Here is an 18,600-nt window from a genome sequence, read left to right as displayed (position 1 = left end):
GACACAGCCTAGAGCTCAGAGTCAGAGATGCTGTCAGGATGGGCGAGGGCCACGGGAGCCCATCCAGGGGCGAGGTGGGAGGGGGTCTTTACCTCCTGTCCGCTTTGCTTCTGGACACCCACCGCTGGCCGACAACCCACCCGCTCCTGGACCTCCCAGGGGAAAGGACTGTGGGCCTGTGGGTCGGCCTCTGGGACAGGAAGTGTCACCTGGAGATGCTGGTTTTGAAAAGAGGAAAACTCGTCTCCTTCCCAGGGAGAAGGAAGCGGCTGCTGAGGGGCTGCCCAGCACCTTCCGGGTGCCAGGCGGTTCTCTGCCACGCCCTTGGCTGCCCTCACGTTCCTCAGTAGCCCGACCGGGTGCCTGTCATCACCACCCCTGCTTGAAGTTGGGTAACTTCTCACGGTGAACAGGTGGCGCAGATCCCAGCAGGCCCTTAACCTGGGCAGTCCCTGCTTCTACCATGTGACCCAGGACTGGGGCCGAGGGTGTCCTTTTAAGCAATTAAGTAATACGTGAGTAGAGGATCTTGCTAGTGATTGAGGAGGCCAGCAAGGGAGGCTTCATGCTGGCTGCTGGGCAGGCCACGTGTGGCGGTGGCTCTGGAGCAGGGTCAGCTATGTCCTGGTTTAGCGCCAGACCACAGAATTAACATTTGGCACACCTGCTTGGCTTGGCTTCTCAGCGAGATTCATCTTAACTCATTCTCGTCTCTGGGGCTCTGCAGTCCGCTTGCTCTCTGCCCCAGAGGGTGGTCTCCCGCCGGTGCTGGCTCTCTGGCTCTGCCAGCTCTGCATACTGGTACTGCATCGCCCTCCTCTCTGACCCTGATGGCATCTGGCCGGCCGCTGTCGCTTTCCACGGCCTGCTCACGGCATCCCGCGCAGCCCACCCTGTGCTCGAGAGGGTTCCTGTCCCCTGGTTGATGAGAGCAGACTCTGCAGATGAGCGGAAACCAACCTGGCTGCCTGGAACCGTGGCCGTGACAGGCCTGCCCAGGGGCCGGGCTGCAGGAGCCACAGGGTTTGGTTTCTTGGCGGGCCATGGCCATCTCGGCCATCCTTTCTGAGCCCAGTCTGCTCTGGCTCTGACATGTCTGCTCTTCGGACTTCCAGAGCTCTGAAGTGTTTCTGGGGTGGTGATTCCCCTGTGGCTGCTGAGTGTGGGGGCCGTGGCCTGGTTGGACTGCTGGTGACTGACAGCAAGTCCCGCTCCCCACGCAGCCCTGCCCCTGCCCTCAGTGCCTCGGTGAGTGCTCTGGGAACTTGGGGAGCTGCGGGGCGCCGGCGCCTGTTTTGTGTGCCATGCTTCCAGGGTACCGAGTTAGTGACTTCCCACTCTGCCTGGCAAGTCAGGGCAGACGCTGCCTCAGCCTGTGGCCTTGTAGGCCCTCCCCAGGCCCCGTGGAGCAGCCTAAGCGGGCGCCTTCTCTCCCTCATGCTGTTGTTGTGTCTGCGCCCCGCGGCCCCCCAGCATGCTGATCTCGGTGTCGGCCCAGTGCAGTCCCCAGGCGCCTTCCTGGGGCTTTCCAGGCCCCAGTGTTAGGCGAAGAACCCCCCATGCCAGCAGTGGTGCCAGTGAGGCTGTCAGTGGGCCTAGAATCTTGCCCAGGTCACGTCACGATGGTTGGATGTGGTGGCCCCCTTTGCTGCACTCACCGGAACGTTCCCTCGGAGCCCGGTGTCCCCGGCTGCTGCCTCAGCTTCTGCCCTCCCAGTGCTGCGTCCCTCCTGCGCTCGGCAGCCGCCCGCCTCTGCTGCCAGTTCCGGCAGGCTGGCCTGGCACAGACTCCCTCCCCGAGGATGACACCTGGTGTGGAAGCACAGGGCCGGCCGAGCGCCCGGGGGCCTCCGGTTCCTGCCTTGGCACTGTCCTCCCCCTCTGAGAGATCTTAGCAGATCGGTTTTTACACTGACCCTCCCCGAGAAGAAGCTGGCTTCTTGGAGGAGGGGTGGATGTCTCAGGATTTGAGCTCGTTTCCACTCTTCCTCCTTGTGGAATTAGATTTTAGTCTTCAAGGCCTGGGGGCCCTTCACCTGCTTCCCCTTCGCTCTTGGCCACTGGTCCGGAGCCCAGGTGGAACTCCTGGGAGGAGACCTCGGTGTCCCTGGGTAACAGGCCTTGGGCTGCGAGGAAGGAGCTGCTCTCCTGACGCGGGGCCGTCCCAGCCCAAGCCCCCGGGTGGGCAGCCCCCGGCAGCAAGGCCCTGCCCGGCCTCCTGTCCTGACCCCACAGGGTGACTCCTTACGGCCGTGGGACGGGCGTGATCTCGCTCCCTCTTCAGTGTTTGCTGCTTTAATCCTCTGGGTAGCTTTGGTTTGCCATTGTTAGGTTTTACGAGCGGCGCTTTTCCGTTTATTCATTCCCCAGCCTTGTTTTCTTTCAGGTCTTGCCTCTTCGCCTCTCCTGCTGTGCTGCTCGTGGCACCCGCCTCCACCCGCTTCGCCCATCTCGGCTCCGTCTCCGGCAGCAGGAGCCCGAGCAGGAGCCTGATGAGGCCGCCAGCCTTCTCACATGAAATCAACTTGCTTTGTTTTTGTTTTAATTTGGTCTTTCATTGTCAGCAGAAACAATGTTAATTCAAGGGCCTCTTTCTTGCTGAATTTGGGACGCCCTGGGTGGGGCTGCATCGCAATCCCTGAGGAGGGCCATGAGAGCGGGGCTGTCCCTCCACGGTGGTGGCTGCCTTTTGATCTTGCCTGTGGCTCGGGAGAAGCTGCCGGGTGCCGAGCTGTGTGGACGCCCAGTGGGTCGGCACGACAGAGCCTGCAGGGCTTCCAGCATGGGGCGGAGGGCGGAGGGCAGAGGGCAGAGGGCAGAGGGCAGGTGCAGACCTAGTGGCAGGGAGCGGGCGTGGGCGGCGCTCGGTCGGCCGGCGAGTGCCCAGAAGCCGTTGGGTGCTGTGCCGTGCCTCGTGCCCAGCAGGAAGGCTGAGGGAGGCCGGCACCGGGGACGGTGGGATGGGCCAGGCCGGAGGGTGTCGGCCAAGAGAGCGCCTCCTCGATTTAGGAACGTGAGATGCCATTTTTCACCTCAGCAGCCTGTGTCTTCTCTTTCAGGAGGTCCCAGGTAATTGAGAAATTTGAGGCCTTGGACATTGAGAAGGCGGAGCACATGGAGACCAACTCGTCAGCAGGGCCCTCGCCCTCCAGCGACACGCGCCAGGGCCGCAGCGAGAGGAGGGCCTTCCCCAGGAAGCGGGTGAGCTCCTGGGTGGGGGAGCTCGGGGTCGGGTCAGCACACGCCCCCGCGTGCCTCTGAGTCCCCTCCACACGCACTCCCGGGACGCGCTCCTGCCAGGCTTCCGCTCTCTGACCTCCAGTACGCAGTGGCTTTCCCAGGGGCAGGCCTGTCTTCTGCATCTTCGCGTCAGCACCTCGTCCCTCTCTGCTGCAGGACGTCCCGTTGAGTTTTAGATCCCAGTTCGTAACCTCTCTCTTCCCCCGTGAGGTGGCCCCGCAACAAGACTGAATGTCACACCTTACTTCCTCTTGCTGTCGAGTACAACCACGCCCCTCACCCCTGCACTCAGTCCACGAGGTAGATTCAGCTTCCGAACCCTCCTCCTGGGCGCCTGCCCACCCCCCTCTCCTGTAGCCTGCTTTGTCTGAGCTCGTCTTCTTCCAGGCTTCTCTCTCGCGTGTGCGGCGCACAGAGTCCGCCGTGCGGCCCGAGGCCTGCTGCTCACTGCCACAGAGCTGGAGGACGGGGTGGGGCCAGGACAGAGACAGTGGCTGGGCATGTGGAAGAAAAAGCTGTTCTGATGACCAGGGTGTCCTGGGACTCAGGTCCTCTCCTGGCCCTGCCAGACACCTGCGGTTGGGGACCTGGGCACATCGCCACCCCTCACTGGGAGCGAGGCCCCCGCAGCCCTTGGAGGGTGGACCACCCCGGCTGGCCACCCCCGCCTGCTCAAGGTGCGCTGGGCTGTGCTGACGGCGGCTGCTCTCTGCCATAGGACGTCACCAGCGAAGCCCCCACAGCTCCTCTCCCAGATGCCTCAGCTCCCCCCCTGTCTCCACATCGCAGAGCCAAGTCACTGGACAGGAGGTCCACGGAGCCCTCCATGACGGTGAGCCGGGGGCCGTGCACTGCGTCCTCTGGAGACTGTGCCTCTGCTCTGGTCACTCTGGGTTGCTGTCTGTTTCTGTCCATGCGTCTGTGCCGGCCGTCCCTCTGTGCACGGGCCCTCGTGTCTGTGAGTACCCCAGCTCACGGGCCATCGGAAGCAGATCCTGTGTTTCTTCCCTTTTTGGGCCCAGAACTGGGGGCTACGTGGCATCCTGAGCTCCAGGACGAGGTCCCCGTGGAGGATCCGGACTCTGGGAAGTGGGGCCGCGGCAGGGGCCCAGTGCCCTTCTGGTGTTGGGTATTTGTTTTGGGGGCACTTTGGAGGCAGGAGCTGCATCTTGCCGGGAGCTGGTGCTGTTCTCTGGGCTGTGCCGTGAGTGAAGAGGCCCTCTCCCTGGCCCCAGGGTCGCCGCAACGGAGGTGAAGCAGGGCGTGGTCAGAGCTTAGGGAGCAAGGCGGCTTCTTAGCACACTGACCTGGCTCCCTCCACTGTTTCTTCAGCCTCCTGGGGGGACTGGGCCTGTTACCACCTCTCGTTCCCTGCTGATGCCGGCAGAGTCATCGCACAACGGGCCTCTCGCCTCCCCAGGCAGTGTGGCTGCCAGCCACTGATCGATGTGTAACCGTGGCGTGTAAGCAAGAGGATCGGTTCCTCCTTCGCTCTGGGTTTTGCTCCAGGATGTTTGGAATGAAACTCCTCGAGTTTATTGACTCAGCTGGTAGCTACTGTCCCAGCATCTGCCAGAGACCCTGACAGAGAGCACCAGCCAGGGGTCTACCTCGCGGCGGCGTCACCAGCAGTCAGTGACTACCACAGGGTGGACGTTAGGAGTGTTTGTTACAGACCCGCAAGCCAGGGCAGCCAGAGAGGGGAAGATGCGGTCCTCGATCCCAAGTCTCGGGTGGCACACACGGGAGAGGATTCCCCCTGTGTAAGGGTCATTTGGAGATAGGGCGTTCTGATTTCACAGGACTGCTTCCAATTGGGCACTGCGGCAAGGGCAATTTGACAGGAAGCTGGGGTTCAAACAGACCTCTGGAGGGGGCCTGTTCTCAATCTGGGTTCCCCTTGCTGCCAGGCCTGGGCAGCGGCTCAGGGTTTACAGCAGAGCTTCCCAGAACATCTTGCCCTGGTGGTTGTCCTGATGCTTTTCGACTGTTCTAACTCCCTCCTGGGCCTTGTAACGTAGAAAGACGAAGCCGGTTCCTGATCAGGGTGGGGCCAGAGGAGAGGGGACCCATCCCTCTGTGGGGCCTGGCGTCGCAGGAGCACGGGGTGGTAGACATGGGCCTCGGCCAGGGGGTCCCGGTGCGGGGCTCTCTCAGGCTTCGCCTTGGGCCGGGCGTGTGGGGCCCATCGGGGACAGCACTCCTGGCCCGGGTCCCCGCCTTCGTCTGCTGTCCTGCTTCTTGTGGGGAAACTCAGACTGAGCTTCCGGATGGAGACGTGGCCGGGGGTCTCGGCAGAGCTGGCGCCGCTGCTTCCTCAGCGCCAGGCGCATCTGTGCTTCCAGGCTTCCGCAAGAACGTTTGAACTGTCCTTTCAGCCGTCCCTGCAGGCCTTCCCCTTCATGTGAAATGCTGCGTGACTCTCCACCTGGGCTTGATCTCTGCCCCAGACAGGCCCTGCAGAGTGGCCCGAGGAGCCAATCCCTCGGCGCCCCGGCCTGTGCTGCTGCTGCTCACAGGCGATGGGACCCAGCCTGCCAGGCCTGGCGTCTCCTTCCGCAAGGATGCTCACGCTGAGGGAGGGGTCTGTGGGCAGCACCTGCTGGGGAGGGGGCTACACAGGCTTGTCTGGCAGGTGGATCCCTTTCCGGATGGCTGCCTCGTCTGAACAGAAATGCCGGCCTCATCAGATGCCCTTTGCCCATGACTAGGAGACCATGGGGCTGTCCTCTAAGCTGTTCTTTTTTCTTTCCTTTCTCAGCCTGACCTGCTGAATTTCAAGAAAGGCTGGCTGACCAAGCAGTACGAGGATGGCCAGGTGAGTGTGCAGAGCTACTGTGACCCCTGCCCCCACCAAGGGGCGCTGGGGAGCAGGTACAAGGTAGAGGGGGCCTGGCCTGGCCTGGCGTGGGTCTGAGCATTGGCTGCAGCCCTGCCTCCTGCACACCCGTTGTCCTGTGGACCAGGACTGTGGCCGACACCCCCATTTGCTCAGAGAAGCGCAGGTGTGCAGCCCCCATTTCTGCAGTGGGAGTGCTCAGAGCACCCAGGCCTGCCTGCTGCCTACAGGAGACCCCCGCCTCAGGCTTTAGAGACCCCTGTGATGCCAGCCCCTGCCACCTGGTGATCTTTCCTAAAAGTTCTCTAGGGGTCCAGGCTTCCTCAGAGACACGGAAAGCTGGTTGTGGGTTGGCTTGTTTCCGTGCAAGGCAGCCAAGCAGACGGTAGCTCAGCTGTGCGGGACTCCTGTGCTCAGAGGAGCCCTCAGCTGCAGCAGCACGTTGCCCTGGGAAGGGCAGATGTGCTGCCTTCGTGCCATCAGACTCGAGCACAGGAGCCATCTGCAGCTGGCCCCACCCTGGCCTGTGCCGTGGGCTGGAAGGCCAGGCCTCGAACCAGGCATGAAGAGGAGCCTGCTGACTCCTTACCCAAGAGGCCCTGTACCTGGTCCATCCCCAGCCGCTCCTGCTTCCCGAGCCACTGCCAGAATACCCTCTTTTTCTTTCTTCTCCATGTCAAATGCCCTTGGTTTGCCCGAAGACTCAAGTCCCCCTCCTTGCTATCTGCAGTGAAGACTTGGGACTCTAGCGGGTTAGTTTGCTCCTGCCGGGTGGCCAGCCACATGGCTCCTGCCGGGTGGCCAGCCACGTGCCCCTGCGGGGTGGCCAGCCACGTGCCCCTGCGGGGTGGCCAGCCACGTGCCCCTGCCGGGTGGCCAGCCACGTGCCCCTGCGGGGTGGCCAGCCACGTGGCTGCGGCTCTCAAGCTGCCACCTGCAGGTGGAGATGCCACGTTCACAGCCGCCGTTCGCTCCGATGGGCTCGGCTGTAGTCTGCAGCCCCTGGAGCTGAGATTGAGGACTGCACTGCACTGGTCACCAGCCGTGCCACTGGGTCACAGAGAGCCCGCAGACAGGGCCCACCCCCCTCTGTGCTGCCTTTGCTCTAGAGGAGCTGCTGCTCGGCGAGCTCCCTGAGGCCGTGAGTGCCTGGCTGCCTGCGGCCGGAGCAGTCTCCTCTGTGTGCTGTCTGCGCTCACCGGGAGGCGCCCGCCTGCCCTGTGCTTTCCGTGCTCTGGGAGGTGCTCGGAGGCCTGTGCTGTGTGTCACCCTGGAGCAGTGAGCACGCTGCAAGGAAGTCGGGAGTTGAGTCTGTTTTTTCCTTCTCTTTTAGTGGAAGAAGCACTGGTTTGTCCTGGCCGATCAAAGCCTGAGATACTACAGGGACTCGGTGGCTGAGGAGGTGAGTGTCGGGGCCTTGCTTCTGTTTTGGGGACGGCCAAAGGGCTTCAGGTGGCATCCGAACCAGAGGGTCCCTGTGCTGTTGCTTTTGTCTGACGTCCCCGTCTGTCCGTTGAGGGGCATCTGTGTTGCTGCCTTGGGTCTCCCAGCCTCGATCTGGTGGGAAAGTGAGCGTAAAACCGGCTTTTAATGTCCTCGTGGCTGTGTTGCTGCCTGTGTCACTGGGCTCTTACGAGGCCCTGTGTTAGGAGCTCGATGCGGTGGTGTCAGTAGCATTCGTTTTCTCTGTTCTTCGAACAACTGAAATTTGCAAACACAGGATGAGCAGTTGTAGTTTTTCTACAAGGAGATTATGTGATGGATTGAGTCACTGGAAAAACTGAACTGAATCTTGCCCCTCTCGACAGGGATGGGCCATGGCAGGCGAACTTCGTTGGGCCCTTTAACAATCTTTGTTCCGTGGTCAAAAACCGGCTAGAAAGATCTCCTTTTTCTTTGCCTGTTAAAAAAAAATAATCTGTTTTGATCAATTTGGCAAGTCTGTGCTCTGCGTTTTCCCCGATGGCTCCGCTGTGGGACCCTTCAGACGTACTCGCACGCAGAGGGAAGGGTCTGTCCCAGGCGAGTCACTCCCATGTGCTTGTTTAGCAGCAGGTGGGAAAGGACCTGAATATCCAGCGCTAGGGGCTGGTGTATACGTTTAAATACTCTGCAGGGGAAAGATGTCAGTGATAAAGGCAGGCGCAGCGTGGTGTGCGTGGCAGCCTCTGCTGGGGCCTCACATCAGGGGAGGAAGAGCACGTGGAAGTGATGGGTTGTGTGCATAGAACAGCAATTCCGAGTGGTCTGTAGGCCTCTGGGGTCCCTGACACCCTTTCAGGAGATCCATGATGGTTAAAACTACATCGACATGCCTTTGACTCTTTTCACTGTGCTGACTTCTGCGCTGCTGGTACAAAAGCAGTGGCAGGTGAAACTGCTGATTCCTTGGCACAGTCAAGGCTGGAGCAACACACCGTGCCAGTGGTCACTGTATTCTTCACTGCCACACACTTGTGGTGTTTGGATTTTGTTTAAAATAAATAAATGTCTTTGATGGAGCAGCAAAAGTTACTAAGACAGTTTTACTAAGTCTCAATCTTTGCACACCCATCTTTTTCATACTCTGATTTGAAATGGAAGCAAGTGTCAGTCGCTTTGGCTGCACGCCAGGGCAGGCAGCTTGTCTTGTGGGCAGGGACGTGGGCCACCGAGTTGCCAGGTGAACCAGCAGCTTCTTCATGGACCAAGTAACTGACAAACGGTGATCAGCAGTTTTGGGTGTTCAGCAGATGTTTCCATGTAAATGACCAAGTGAACTCATCTTTCAAGGAAAACAACTGACAGTTCGTTGCCAATGATACAATTTGAGCTTTCAAGCAAAAATTAAAACTTCCGGAAGATTTGTATTCACTATGGTGAACTTCTCTTTACTAACAGACTCTCCCGATGAGATAGGTGATGATGTTAACAAGCATGATACTTTGATCTTAAACATGAAATGGGTAGACATTCGGAAGCTGTGGATAACTTAATATTTTCCAAGTGACCAATACATAATGTTAGAAAATCACGCCTGGGTAAAAGATACATGCAAAGGGCAGGATAGAACAGCTTATTTTAATGTAACAATACAGACAGTTCATTGGTGTGATTTCAGATTCCACATTGCAGTTAACCTTTAAGAAACTATCACTTGTCAAAGAATAGCCACACCTGGGCATGGTGGCTAGTGCCTGTAACCATAGCACTTTGGGAGGCTGAGGTGGGAGGATCACTTGAGGCCAGGAGTTTTAGACCAGCCTGGGCAACATAGCAAGATACCATCTCTGCAAAATTTTTTTTAAAGCGTCAGCCAGGTAAGGTGGTGCACACCTGCAGTCCCAGCTACTCAGGAGGCTGAATCAGGAGGATCATTTGAGCACAGCAGTTGGAGGTTACAGTGAGCTCTAATTGTACCACTATACTCAAGCCTGGGTGACAATGAGGCCCTGTCCCATGAAAAAAAGAAAAAATAACAACCACAGTTCGCTGAAAAGGCTACTAAAGTACTTCTTTTCTAACTCCGTATCTGTGTAAGACCAGATTGTCACCTTATACTTCAACCAAAACGGTGTACTCAGCAGACTCAGTGCAGAAACGAAATAGGGGAACCCACCTGTCCTCTCTGAAGCCAGACATTTGAGAGATCTGCAAAAATTTGAAATAGTGCTATTCTTAAACCACTGATTTTTAATCAAAATTTTATTTTAAAATGAAATGTTTTTATCCTTAAATGAATAAACATGTTTAAGTTTTTCAACTTTAATTTCTAATACAGTAAATATCATCAATAGATAAAATCCACACACACAAAAACACCTCCTCAATTTTGAAGAGTCTAAAGGAGTTCCAACCTCACCATGTGTTAGAGAGCCACGGGCGTGTGGAATGCCTTCGGCCAGCCACGTGGGCAGCTGGTGGTGTGGCTGCGTCCAGGGAGGGGATCTGGGTGACGCGGGGGTGGGGTAGACAGTGTCCTCACTTGTCAGTTCTACCCGCGAGAAATGAAGTCCATGCAGGAAGTGAACTCGTGGAAACGTGCTCATCTGGGCATTGACTCTTCCTAAATCTCATAAGACCCCGTTTCTCTCTGCAGGCAGCTGACTTGGACGGGGAAATTGACTTGTCCACGTGTTACGATGTCACGGAGCATCCAGTCCAGAGGAACTATGGCTTCCAGATACACGTGAGCCCCGGGGTGGGGGGGGCTGCGGGCTTGACCAGTAGGAGCGCGTCTCAGAGACGCTGATGTCCTCGGCCAGGGCACCTCTGAGCAGACTTGGGGTGGCTCTCGGTCCTTCCCGTTAGTGTTGGTGTCTCTGTCCTTGGGACCTGACTCCCACCCCCAATTTGTAATCTGAACAAAAAACTGGACACTTGCAGATTTTTTTCTCAAGACTGTTTAAAGGTTTTTGTTTCTTTTTTCTTTTTAAAAATGCTAGTGTTTGGAGCATTTGGAAGAATGTGGGATATGGGGAATAAGAATGAAAGTCTAGGCCGGGCGCGGTGGCTCACACTGTCATCCCAGCACTCTGGGAGGCCGAGGCGGGAGGATCGCTCGAGGTCAGGAGTTTGAGATCAGCCTGAGCAAGAGCAAGACCCCCGTCTCTACTAAAGATAGAAAGAAATGATCTGGACAGCTAAAAATATATAGAAAAAATTAGCCAGGCGTGGTGGTGCATGCCTGTAGTCCCAGCTACTCGGGAGGCTGAGGCAGGAGGATTGCTTGAGCCCAGGAGTTTGAGGTTGCTGTGAGCTAGGCTGACGCCACGGCTTCTAGCCTGGGTGACAGAGTGAGACTCTGTCTCACAAAAAAAAAAAAAAAAAAAAAAAAAAGTCTTTATTATTTTAATCTCAGAGAAATAGGTTTTTATTCACATATTCATTCATGTGTTCACTCATTCACTTACAAGGCTGTTTTTTGCTAAAATCTCGTGAGACACTCAGGTATGCAAGCATTGCCCTACCCTTGAAAAACACAGTGTGACTGGACAAATGAAATGGCTCTCCCGGGCCATGTCATTGAAGCTGTGTGGACTAAGGGCTGCCTGGAGCCAGCCAGCCTCAAGGGTGAGGGCCCAGTCCTCTTGACTGCTGCACCTGCCCTCACTTCCGATGGCAGTTGGCAAGTTCAGGGATTTCCCAAATCACCTTCAGGTTCAGGAATTCTCTAGAATGACTCACAAAAGTCAGGGAAACACTATACTTAAAATTAGTTTAATTATGGCAAGAGGATACAAAATTAGAACCTGCCCAGGGAAGGGGTGGGAGAGCGGATCTGGGACTAGGAGTCCCAGCGCACAGCGATTGTGTCCTCGGGGTTCGGGGCCTGCTCAGCCTTGCTGTGAGGCACCGTGCAGAGCATTGCCAGGAAGCTTGCCAGCCTCAGTGTCCAGGGTGTTTTCTCCTTTTTTTTTTTTTTTTAGAGATACAGTCTCACTCTGTCACCCTGGCTAGAGTGCCGTGGCCTCAGCCCAGCTCACAGCAACCTCACACTCCTGGGCTTAAGCGATCCTCCTGCCTCAGCCTCCCGAGTAGCTGGGATTGCAGGCATGCGCCACCACACCTGGCTAATTTTTCTATTTTCAACAGAGACGAGGTCTCGCTGTTGCTCAGACTGGTTTCAAACTCCTGACCTCAAGACACCCTCCCGTCTCAGCCCCCCAGAGTGCCGAGATCACAGGCAGGAGACACCGCGCCCGGCCAGGGTCCAGGGTTTTTACTGAGGCTCCGTAACTGTCGCGATTGATTGTCCTCAGTGCAACTCAGTCTCTGGCCCTCCCCCTAGAGGCCAGCCGATTTCTCACGGCCCAAACCCCAACCCTCTGATTTCAGGGGTGGTTTTTCTGGCATGGTCAGCCCCCACCCTGGGTCATCTTATCAGCACGAGCTGTCAGGTAGGGTCCCAGGGACACCATGAGTCACAGAAGCACGCTACTCACTCAGGAACTTCGAAGAGCTAGAAGTTGCCTCCCAGGAGCCAGGACAAAGGCCAGACCTCTTAGGGTAAAGTTAGTTCTTTACCCACCAGAGCCTTGACAGTGCCTGATGGGGAGAGAAGCACCATGGAGATGGGCCCTGAGACCTGTTTTTTCACACAAGGCTGGACCTCTGATGAGCTACCTGTAGCAGGGTCTTGCCTTCGGATTTCTGGGCCCAGGAAATCAGTTGTACTGCTGTGTTGAGAGCTGATCAGGGACTTTGCAGCTAACGCAGATGAACCCAACTTAGAGGAGACTGAAGTGTAGACCTGAAGGCCAGTGAGTCCACTTACCGGGAGCCTCCCAGCAGCCAGCCCACGGGCTCTGGTCCTGGCTTCCCTCTGTGAGGCATCTGTGGCGGGAACGTCCCAGCGGCCAGCCCACGGGCTCTGGTCCTGGCTTCCCTCTGTGCAGGTGTCTGTGGCAGGAGCTAAGTCACGGTCAGAGGCTGCGCTGATGTCTTGGCACCCGGGCCAGGCCTGAGCTGGTCTCTTGGTGGCCCATGCTGCCCTGCTGCGAGGCCCCTTGCAGGAGGGGCAGACGGGTGCAGGGCTCAGTGAGTGACCTCTCCAGCCAGCCGCCTCCCTACATTGATGAGCAAGTTTCCCTGGGCAGGGCCTGCAGTCTGAGAGATGGTCCTGCTCTCCCAGTGATGGACAGGGGTGCGGGCCATCTCTGTAGCGCCTTCCTGTGAGCCCCAGTAGCCAAGAGTTCTAAGTAGGGAGGGGGTGCTTTCAGCATGGAGGGGGCTTCCTGAAGGAGGGTCCCATGAGGCATGGTTGGAGGGCCCAGTGTGTGGCATGTCCCAGACCTGCTGGCACAGAGCGGAAGCTGGGTACAGAGGCCAGGTTGGGGCCCAGGTGCCAGGTTGGGGGCTGGTCTTGCCCTGAGGTTTTGGAAAGCTTGGGAAGGTATTGGAAGACACCAGGCAACTGTGCATTTGTGAGACGTGTCCAGCAGGACGTGGAGGGTGGCCAGAAGGGAGCAAGGCGGGCTGGCATGGTGCGGTTGGGCCCAGAAGGAGGGAGCTAAGTGCCAGTGGGAGGGAGAGCAGGTACAGAGGGGCCAGGACCCAGAGCGTGGTAATGCCCTGTGCAGAAGCCAAGAGCTGGCTTCACAGAAGGAGGGGGAGCCTCTGGAATTCTGGCCAGTCGTGTGTTTGAGCCTGTGGTGGGCTCTTGGAGAGCGCAAGACAGGCAGCCCTTGGGAAAGAGAGCTCAGCTGGGGAGGTGGGATTCACATGGAGAACTGAGGCCAGACTCCCGCGGCGCTGACACCATGAGGACCGGCCGTGGCAGGGAGTGCGGGGCGGAGCCGCTGAGGGGAAGCCCAGCTGAGCAGCGGCCAGGTCTTTGCCGGGTTGTGTGGAAGGGACCGAGGCGGAGGAGCTTGTCAGGTCTGAGCGGTGTTTTGTGGGGCACCAGACCCGCCCGTGTGGGCCCCTGGCCAGGCCGGGCCCCGGCGCGAACTGTCTGTGATGGTATCCGTCCGTCAGCGGCTTTGCTGAGCCGGCTCCTGGGTCCGTTTGTGACCGGCCTGAGCAGCTCACAGGACAGGGCTCAATCCTCACATCTGTTGGGCGGTGGCTGTAGGTGCAGAGCAAGCAGCTAGCACTTTCCACAGCCTCAGGGCAGGACCAGCCTGACCCACACTTGGGCCCTGCGTGGCTTTGGCGCTTGACTTCCTGTCTGTGCCACCATGTCCAGGGGCTGGCCTGGGACACACCGCACCCCTCCTTTCGGGGAGGTGCCAGGCAGGGCCACTCAGGGATGGAGGGCTCACGTCGCAGAGGCCACGCCACTCGGGGTGCCTTGCTCCCCACCTGGAGCAGGCCTTTCTGCCACTGCCCGTCTTGATTGATGGTCCTGTTGGGTCACACAAGCTGGAGTCTGGGGCTTGTCCTGAGATTCCCCCTCGTCAGTGACACATCTGCCCACCCCACTGCTTCTCCTAAGCGTGTGTCTCCCCTCCCCTCTGCCGCTGTCCTAATCCTCGTCACCCGGACGACTGCAGCAGCTGCCCTGTGGGGCTCCCTGCCTTTCCTCAGCATGACTTTCCACCCAGACCCTGATCGGCCCGTCCGCCGTCCACTGTGTGTGTGAGTTTAGGCCGTCCTGCGCAGGACAGACAGCCTGTCCCCCCCGCCACTGCTCAGCACACGCCGGTTCTGTCTGTCCCTCTGAGGCTGGGAACTCCCGAAAGAGAGGGACACATTCTCCTCTGTGTGTACTTGGCACGCTGCTGGTACGCAGTAGGTGCTCAGTAAATGAGTGCTGATCCTGTTGAGGAGAGAAAGCTGATGCACCGTTGCCGTGAAAACATGGCCCTGCCATGGCTCTGCCGTCCCCTCTGCTCTCCAGCTCTTTTCTTGCCCCTTAGCAGGGCACACGCAGTGCTCCTAGGAGGCTGCTGGCCTCTCTCCCTGCAGGACTTTGTGCCCAGGGCAGGGGGCTCCTTCGCAGGTGGGAGACAGCAGGCACCTCCAGGGGACAGACAGTCGCTGATAACATCTTGTGTCTTTCACGTAGACAAAGGATGGCGAGTTCACGCTGTCGGCCATGACATCTGGAATCCGGAGGAACTGGATCCAGACCATCATGAAGCACGTGCACCCGGCCACCACCCCAGATGTGACCAGGTACGGTGGTGCCCGGGCGCCCCTCGTGCTCCTGCTCCAGCTGCAGCCCAGTCACGCCACGGCTCGGCCTCCTCTTGGCTCTCTTGTGTTTCTACCCCAGATTACCTTTTCCTCGTTGACACCTGGCCAGTGTAGTCCTGCAGGCCGTGTTTATGCCCATCACTAGAGCTGGACCTGTGTAGAGCATCTCGTGTCTTGGGTGGGGGCACCTGGCCAGCCCGGCTCAGCCTCAGGCCTGTTGTTGGTTCTCTGGCCGTTGTGCTGCTGGGGGAGGGTGGCGCTGGGCGCTGCGTTCTCAGGCCACCGTGGCTCTTCTGTGCCTTGGCCTTCTTTTCACCTCGCTCCAACGTGTTTGATTTGTGTCAACCAGCAACAGCTTCTGTTTGAAGCTCCCAGAGCTGAAACCTAGGTCAGAAAACCGTTCTCTCCTGTTAGCATCCTGTGGTTCATCTGCCTGGCCTTTCACCACTTGCCTTCTTCCTCCTGCCCTGGAAGCCCTGCTGGCTTTCATTGTAAAGAAAGTGAGAAGATTGCAGTGTGTGGGGCTGGTTCTGTGAAGCCCAGAACTCTGCGGGGCCACGCCAGGGCGCAGAGCCTCCGTGTGTGAGCACCGGAGCGTTTCTCAGGTCATGTGGTGCACTTTGCTCCGCAGGTGGGTTTCTTGCATCACGGTCACGGTTTGTGAAGGCCGTGAGGTCGCAGCCGGGCAGCCTCGGCCGTCCCCTTCTTTATCCGAACCTTTGTCTCCTCCTGCTGTCCCCACACCTCTTTGAATAAGAAGGAAGGAAAAGGCACCCAGATGGATTCTTTAGTCCTCTTCCCTGTGTCTGTCGTTTGTTCATTGCTTGGTCAGACAATCGCCGTCTGGTGGCTGCTGCATCAGTAGAGCCAGGCCTGCTTGTCCTGTGTCCGTCTCTGGGTCCGTTTGGAGAGCCGGCTTGTTGGCTAGTGGGCACCCTGTGTGCGCGGCTGGGTGGAGGCGCCCAGGGCTGCAGCAGGCACTCCCACCCTCAGGGCCCCTGCTGCTGCCTCTGTGGCTGTCCCGTCAGGAGCAGAGACCCCAAGCTTCGTGGGCCCCATGTTCTTTTCCAAGCACTTTTATCAGGAAGCCCCATAGCAGAGTGAGGAAGGCACCTCGGGCTTCTCTGCTAAGGTTGCTGGCAGCAGATAGAACCTGCTGCGTGGGCTCCAGGCAGGGCGTAGCGGGGTGGACACACAGGGGTGGGTGGCTTGGGGGCCTCTCCCCCTGCCCCATCCCAGCCAGGCTGGGCCCCGTGCCACACGTGTGTGCCTGTCCACGGCCCAGGAGAGGCAGCCTGCCACGCCCGAGTGCCCACTTCCCTGCATGCGGGGACTGCTGGCCAGGGGGGTGAAGGAAGAGACCGCGAATTCGTCTGTATACAGAAGTTGACCGGGCAGTTATCTTCCTGCTAGATTTACTTCGTAAGCTAGTAAGTCTTGACCAGTTAGGAGAGTGTTCACCCACCCCCAGTTGTTTTCAGCCTTTGCTCTTCCTCTGTGTTGGCTTTTGTTATTTGAGGGAAACGTGAATATTCTTAGCGCTGCAAGACAAAATCCGAAGGAGGCACGAAAGCAGGATCACTCGCAGAAGCCCCTCGTTTTCTGTGGCTGGGAAGTGGAGGATGCCTCCGGCCTTCGGGGCCAGAGGAGCCTTGAGGGGCAGCCGGCGGGACTCGGGGGGTCGTGTGTGCCTCCTGCTTGTGTGTCGTCCCCGCACTGCCCGCCACCGGGAGGCTCAGCCTGTGCTCTCCGCTTGCTGATGTCGGGAGGTCTCTGGATCGTCGTTATCCGAACGTCAGTGTGTTACCCAAACGCTTGCACATCTGACCACTGCAGGGCACCGTGGCTCTCACCAGCTGCAGGCTGGGCCGGTGGCCCCTGGAGGTGACGGAAGCCACTTCCTCTTTCCTTTGTGTGCCTCTTCTGCAGGCCCCGTGGTCCCGATTTAAACACAGGTGCTCCCTAGAGCTCCCCCTTGGCCCTCGCTGACCCCGGGTGGCTTCTAGCTCCCTTCCAAGGGCCTGGATGAGATCGGGGACCACTCGGGTCAGCCTCTGGGGCTCATCCGTGGAGTCCAGAAACCTCTGCCTCAAGTCCATTCCCTGCTTGTAAATTTGCCATCAGCAATGTCCTTCACTCTCCCCTGCCCAAGGCGAGGCCGACCAGAAATCTTCGATTTGGGCAGGTTCGGAGGAGGCGTGAGTTCCGTAGGCACACCCAGCTCTGCCCTGGGCTGCTGCCGGGCACCAGGCGTGCTGTGAGCACAACCTGCATGGCCTGTGTCCCTGACACCTCTTGCCACCTCGGCGTGGCAGGTTGCCAAGTCTCCTTCTCCCTCCTCCCTCCCCGACCAGCCGCGCCCAGTGCGTGGGGTGGGCTTGTGGCCACCCGGGTCCCTTGCCCATAGGTGGTCCCGGCCTTTCATTCTGATCCATCTGCCACGCCAGCAGCCAGAGTGGGCTTGTAAAGCGCAGATCTGATCATGATACCTGCGTATTCACACCTCTGAGCCTTCTGGGGAAGCGGTTAGTTCTCCTTGGTTCACCTAGTCCAGCACGCACAGAGGTGGCCTCACCAAACGTTTGGATGGTGGCTGTGCCACGCACAGCCTGACGCGGCTCTGGGCATTGGCCCTGCGTGGGGCGGGCCGGCCCGTCCTGCCCGTGGGCTGTGGGAGTCCCCAGGCTCCGTCACCCGGGGACAGGGCCACCAGGATGCGCCCTGTGCAGCACGCCTGCAGTTAAGGAGTCCTGTTAGTACTGACGTGGGCAACGGCGGTGCCAGCAGGGAGGGATAGGAATGGGATATCCCTGGAAACTGCGGGGGGCACAGAACAGGGGTGTGGTACAAGCAGGGCCTGGGCTGCAGCTCACCTTGCCGGCCCTTTGGTGGGCGGGGGGTCCCCAGAGCTGCCCCAGCAGAGGCTGTGTTTGCCCTCCCGCCCTGCAGCTCCTTGCCAGAGGAAAAGAACAAGAGCGGCTCCTCTTTTGACACCTGCCCGAGACCGAGTGAGAAGCAAGAGGCAGAGCCGGGGGAGCCGGACCCTGAGCAGAAGAGGAGCCGTGCCCGAGAGCGGAGGCGGGAGGGCCGCTCCAAGACCTTTGACTGGGCCGAGTTCCGCCCCATCCAGCAGGCCCTGGCTCAGGAGAGGGCTGGCGCCGTGGGGACCCCCGTGGGAGCCCCCGATACCCACGAGCCTGGGCGCCCTGAGGCAGAGCCTGGCGAGCTTGAGCGGGAGCGCGCACGGCGGCGGGAGGAGCGCCGCAAGCGCTTCGGGGTGGCGGACCCGGAGGATGTGGCCCTGCGCATGGAGGTGGACCGGAGCCCAGGGCTGCCTGTGACCCCCGACCTCAGGACACAGAATGTCCATGTGGAGATTGAGCAGCGGTGGCATCAGGTGGAGACCACCCCTCTGCGGGAAGAAAAGCAGGTGCCAATCACGCCCCTGCACCTGCCCTCTGAGGACGGAGGAGACCGGCTCTCTGCCCAGGAGCTGACCTCTCTGCTAGAGAAGGAGGTAGGCCTGGGGCGGGCTCCCCGTGAGCCTTCCCTGAGCACTGGCTGTGCCCAGCCACGGCCGGAGGCTTCGACCACACCGTCCTTCCTCGTGAGGGACATGCAGGCCTGCAAGGCAGACAGACGCAGGGAGGGTCCTTAGGGTTGAGGCAGACGCTGAGAGATGCGGGGTGCAGGTGGGGGAATCGGGCAGGGATCATCAGGGCCTTTCAAGGACAGAGGAGCCAGACACAAGGCGAGTGGGGTGGCAGGGCCTGCTCTGCCTGTTGAGGGTGGGGAGTCAGGTGTCTGCCTGTCCTGGGCAGCCTGGGTTGAGCAGATCGAAGCTGGAGGCAGAGATGAGCCCAGATGCCGTGACCGTGGCCCTCGGACGGCCCTGAGGG

General features: G+C 59.2%; 1 protein-coding gene across 3 annotated transcripts in view; it reads left to right on the top strand.

The window, feature by feature from the left end:
- MPRIP (myosin phosphatase Rho interacting protein) overlaps positions 1 to 18,600 on the top strand; it is a 140,789-nt gene that overhangs the window by 93,364 nt on the left and 28,825 nt on the right. For all 3 annotated transcript variants that reach the window (XM_069481837.1, XM_069481838.1, XM_069481839.1), the window contains exons 8-14: positions 3,060 to 3,201; positions 3,959 to 4,072; positions 6,002 to 6,058; positions 7,413 to 7,481; positions 10,158 to 10,247; positions 14,571 to 14,680; positions 17,651 to 18,218. In XM_069481837.1, the coding sequence (XP_069337938.1) occupies positions 3,060 to 3,201; positions 3,959 to 4,072; positions 6,002 to 6,058; positions 7,413 to 7,481; positions 10,158 to 10,247; positions 14,571 to 14,680; positions 17,651 to 18,218 (1,150 nt within the window). The remainder of the gene's footprint in view (positions 1 to 3,059; positions 3,202 to 3,958; positions 4,073 to 6,001; positions 6,059 to 7,412; positions 7,482 to 10,157; positions 10,248 to 14,570; positions 14,681 to 17,650; positions 18,219 to 18,600) is intronic.

This window comes from Eulemur rufifrons, chromosome 9 (genome assembly GCF_041146395.1).
Source record: "Eulemur rufifrons isolate Redbay chromosome 9, OSU_ERuf_1, whole genome shotgun sequence".
Classification (NCBI taxonomy): Eukaryota; Metazoa; Chordata; class Mammalia; order Primates; family Lemuridae; genus Eulemur; species Eulemur rufifrons.
This window is presented reverse-complemented; position numbering and strand designations above follow the sequence as displayed.